The following is a 3,154-nucleotide window of genomic DNA, read 5'->3' on the forward strand; positions in this document are numbered from 1 at the left end:
AGAGACTTGTATGCGCCACCAGTCCTGTCGTACGTGAAGTAGCTGAAGGAGGTAATTGGGAGCCCATATGCAAACTCCACCGCCACTGGACACCAGGAAGAGAGTCTTGAAATACAGAGCTTTGGTTTAGTGGAACCCAATGGTACCATGAGCTTAAACCCAATCACAGGGAGAACCCACGGAGAAAAGTTTCTTTTGAAAAAAAAAAACAAATCAAAAAAACCTATTCCAAAACTAGTTATTGGCATTTATTGGCAGCACATTTGGAGGGGAAAATCTCAACCTTCAAGCACCACAGGTGGGAGATGCCCTTTTATTGACGAGCTCTGATTGGACAGGCCACATCTGACACAACTCTATGGAAGGGTCAGACATCACCTGAACAAACTTCAAGACAAGTAGCATGAACCCAGAAGATTATCTCTGAGTAGGGATATCACAAAGGAAACCAGCAGACTCCTGGCCTGAGATCAACTTTGGGAAACGTGTCGATAAGGGCAGGCAGGTTATTGTCGGTGAAACAGCGTCCTTTGGGGCAGTTTGCCTACGGCATCCTTGAACTCCTGATTCCTTAAGCTGTAGATGAGGGGGTTCACTGCCGGAGGCACCACCGCATACAGTAATGACACCACGAGGTCCAGGGATGGGCAGGAGGTGGATGGAGGTTTCAAGTAGGCAATCAGACCAGTGCTGACAATCAGGGAGACCACAGCCAGGTGAGGGAGGCACATGGAAAAGGCTTTGTGCCGTCCCTGCTCAGAGGGGATCCTCAGCACAGCCCTGAAGATCTGCACATAGGACACCACAATGAAAACAAAACAGCCAAAAGATAAACAGACACCAACCACAAGAAGCCCAACCTCCCTCAAGTAGGACTGTGAGCAGGAGAGCTTGAGGATCTGTGGGATTTCACAGAAGAACTGGTCCACAGCATTGCCCTGGCAGAGGGGCAGGGAAAAGGTATTGGCCGTGTGCAGCAGAGCATTGAGAAACCCAGCGCCCCAGGCAGCTGCTGCCACGTGGACACAAGCTCTGCTGCCCAGGAGGGTCCCGTAGTGCAGGGGTTTGCAGATGGCAACGTAGCGGTCATAGGACATGACCGTGAGAAGGGTTATCTCTGTTGAAATGAAAAAGAATAAAACAAAGAGTTGGACCACACATCCTCTGTAGGAAATGGCTCTGTTGTCCCAGAGGGAATTGGCCATTGATTTGGGGACAGTGGTGGAGATGAAGCCCACATCGAGGATGGAGAGGTTGAGGAGGAAGAAGTACATGGGAGTGTGGAGGTGGTGGTCACAGGCGATGGTGGTGATGATGAGGCCGTTGCCCAGGAGGGCAGCCAGGTAGATGCCCAGGAAGAGCCAGAAGTGCAAGAGCTGCAGCTCCCGTGTGTCTGTGAAAGCCAGGAGGAGGAACTGGGTGATGGAGCTGCTGTTGGACATCTGGTGGAAATAAGAGAAAAAGACTTGTGGGTTGGAAACTAAAACTAAATAGCTTTAAGTAAACAATAATAATGAAAAAAATGCTAGTAATAAGAAAATAGTAAAACATGTAGAAATATAAGAAATTTCCTGCCCCCTCCCCAATGACCACGTCACCACAGATGCTGCAGAACAGGCATTGGGAAAGGTCTCTGGCTGGACTAAGTGGCAGGAGGGAGCTGGACTGCGGGACTGGATACAGGAACTCATGGATCTGGTAGCAGGGGAAAAGAGACAGATGAGGTCCTCGCTGGACATCAGCAATCAAAGAGCTTGACCTTCATGATCCCTCGGTTTTACACTAAGTATGACATTCATAGAATCATAAGCAGAGTGTTCCCTCAGTCCTCCCCAGGCTAAAAAGTCCCAGGTCCCTCAGCTGCTCCTCATAAAACTTGTTCTCCAGACCCTTCCCAATCCATTCTCCTTCTCTGGAGACGTTGCAGCCCCTCAATGTCCTTCTTGCAGTGAGGAGTCCAAAACTGAACACAGGATTCAAGGTGTGGCCTCACCAGCACCAAGCACAGGGACGTGATTACTTCCCTGCTCCTTCTAGTGACACTATTTCTGATCCAAGCCAGGATGCTGTTGGAATCTTGCCTACTGCTGCCTCAAATTCAGCTGCTGTCGACCAGCACACACAGGTCCTTTTTTGTCAGGCATTTTTCCAGCCTCTCTTCCCCAAGCCTGGAACATTGCCTGGGGATGTTGTGATCAAAGTGCAGGACACAGCATTTGATCTTGTCAAACCTCACACAAGTGACCTCAGGCCACGGATTCAGTCGGTCCAAGTCCCTCTGCAGAGCCTTCCTGCCTTTAAGCACATCAACACTCCCACTGACCTTGGTGTGCAAATTGACTGAGGGAGCACTCAATTCCCTCATCCAGGTCATGGATAAAGATATTAGAAAGAACTGGCCCCAACATGGAGCCCTGGGGACACCACTTGTGACTGGCTGCAAACTGAGTGGTGCCAACTGAATGAACTAAGTTCACTGGGTTTCTCAGAGAACTGGCTGTGCGCAGGTGCAGAAGGTTTGCTTTCCTTGCTATGAAAAATAAATAGACTAAAAAATTAAATGTGATGTATTTCAGTAAACCATAAACCACTCTCCTCATCTGTATACTAAGTGCAAACTGCATCTAATGCTGTCAGCCTTTGCAGGGACTGTCCATACAAGAACACTTTGAGACCAAGAAATGAGAAGGACAGATATAAACACAATGAAAGAGTTGGCTGAAGAGACATTGAGACATACAACCATAAGAGAGGAGAGTTTTAAATTCTCAGAAACTGCAAGCAGCAGTTACATAGCTTTTTAAGAGCATCTTTGAGCTCCTCGTTCCTCAGGCTATAGATGAGGGGGTTTACTGCAGGAGGAACCAATGAGTAGAGAACGGTCACCACCAGGTCCAGGGATGGGGAAGAGATAGATTTTGCTTCAGATAAGCAAAAAATGAGGCACTGAGAAAAAGGGAGACCATGGCCAGATGAGGGAGGCACATAGAAAAGGCTTTGTGCCGTCCCTGCTCAGAGGGGATCCTCAGCACTGACCTGAAGATCTGCACATAGGACACCACAATGAAAACAAAACAACCAAACCCAAAAAACGCAGTGACTACAAGAAGCCCATCTTCCTTGAGATCAGAATCTGAGCAGGAGAGCTTGAGGA

At 48.5% G+C, this 3,154-nt stretch overlaps 1 protein-coding gene across 1 annotated transcript; it reads right to left on the bottom strand.

Moving 5' to 3' along the window:
• Positions 1-506: 506 nt before the first annotated feature.
• Positions 507-1,466, bottom strand: LOC128850619 (olfactory receptor 14A16-like). Its single transcript, XM_054055588.1, has one exon. The coding sequence runs from the start codon at positions 1,440-1,442 to the stop codon at positions 507-509; it is 936 nt and encodes a 311-aa protein (XP_053911563.1). The 5' UTR covers positions 1,443-1,466.
• Between the last annotated feature and the right edge of the window lie 1,688 nt (positions 1,467-3,154).

Source organism: Cuculus canorus, unplaced genomic scaffold (genome assembly GCF_017976375.1).
Source record: "Cuculus canorus isolate bCucCan1 unplaced genomic scaffold, bCucCan1.pri scaffold_121_arrow_ctg1, whole genome shotgun sequence".
NCBI classification, from domain to species: Eukaryota; Metazoa; Chordata; class Aves; order Cuculiformes; family Cuculidae; genus Cuculus; species Cuculus canorus.

Excerpts from the sequence above, each read along its gene's own strand:
- LOC128850619 (XM_054055588.1), bottom strand. The coding sequence starts at position 1,442 with ATGTCCAACAGCAGCTCCATCACCCAGTTCCTCCTCCTGGCTTTCACA.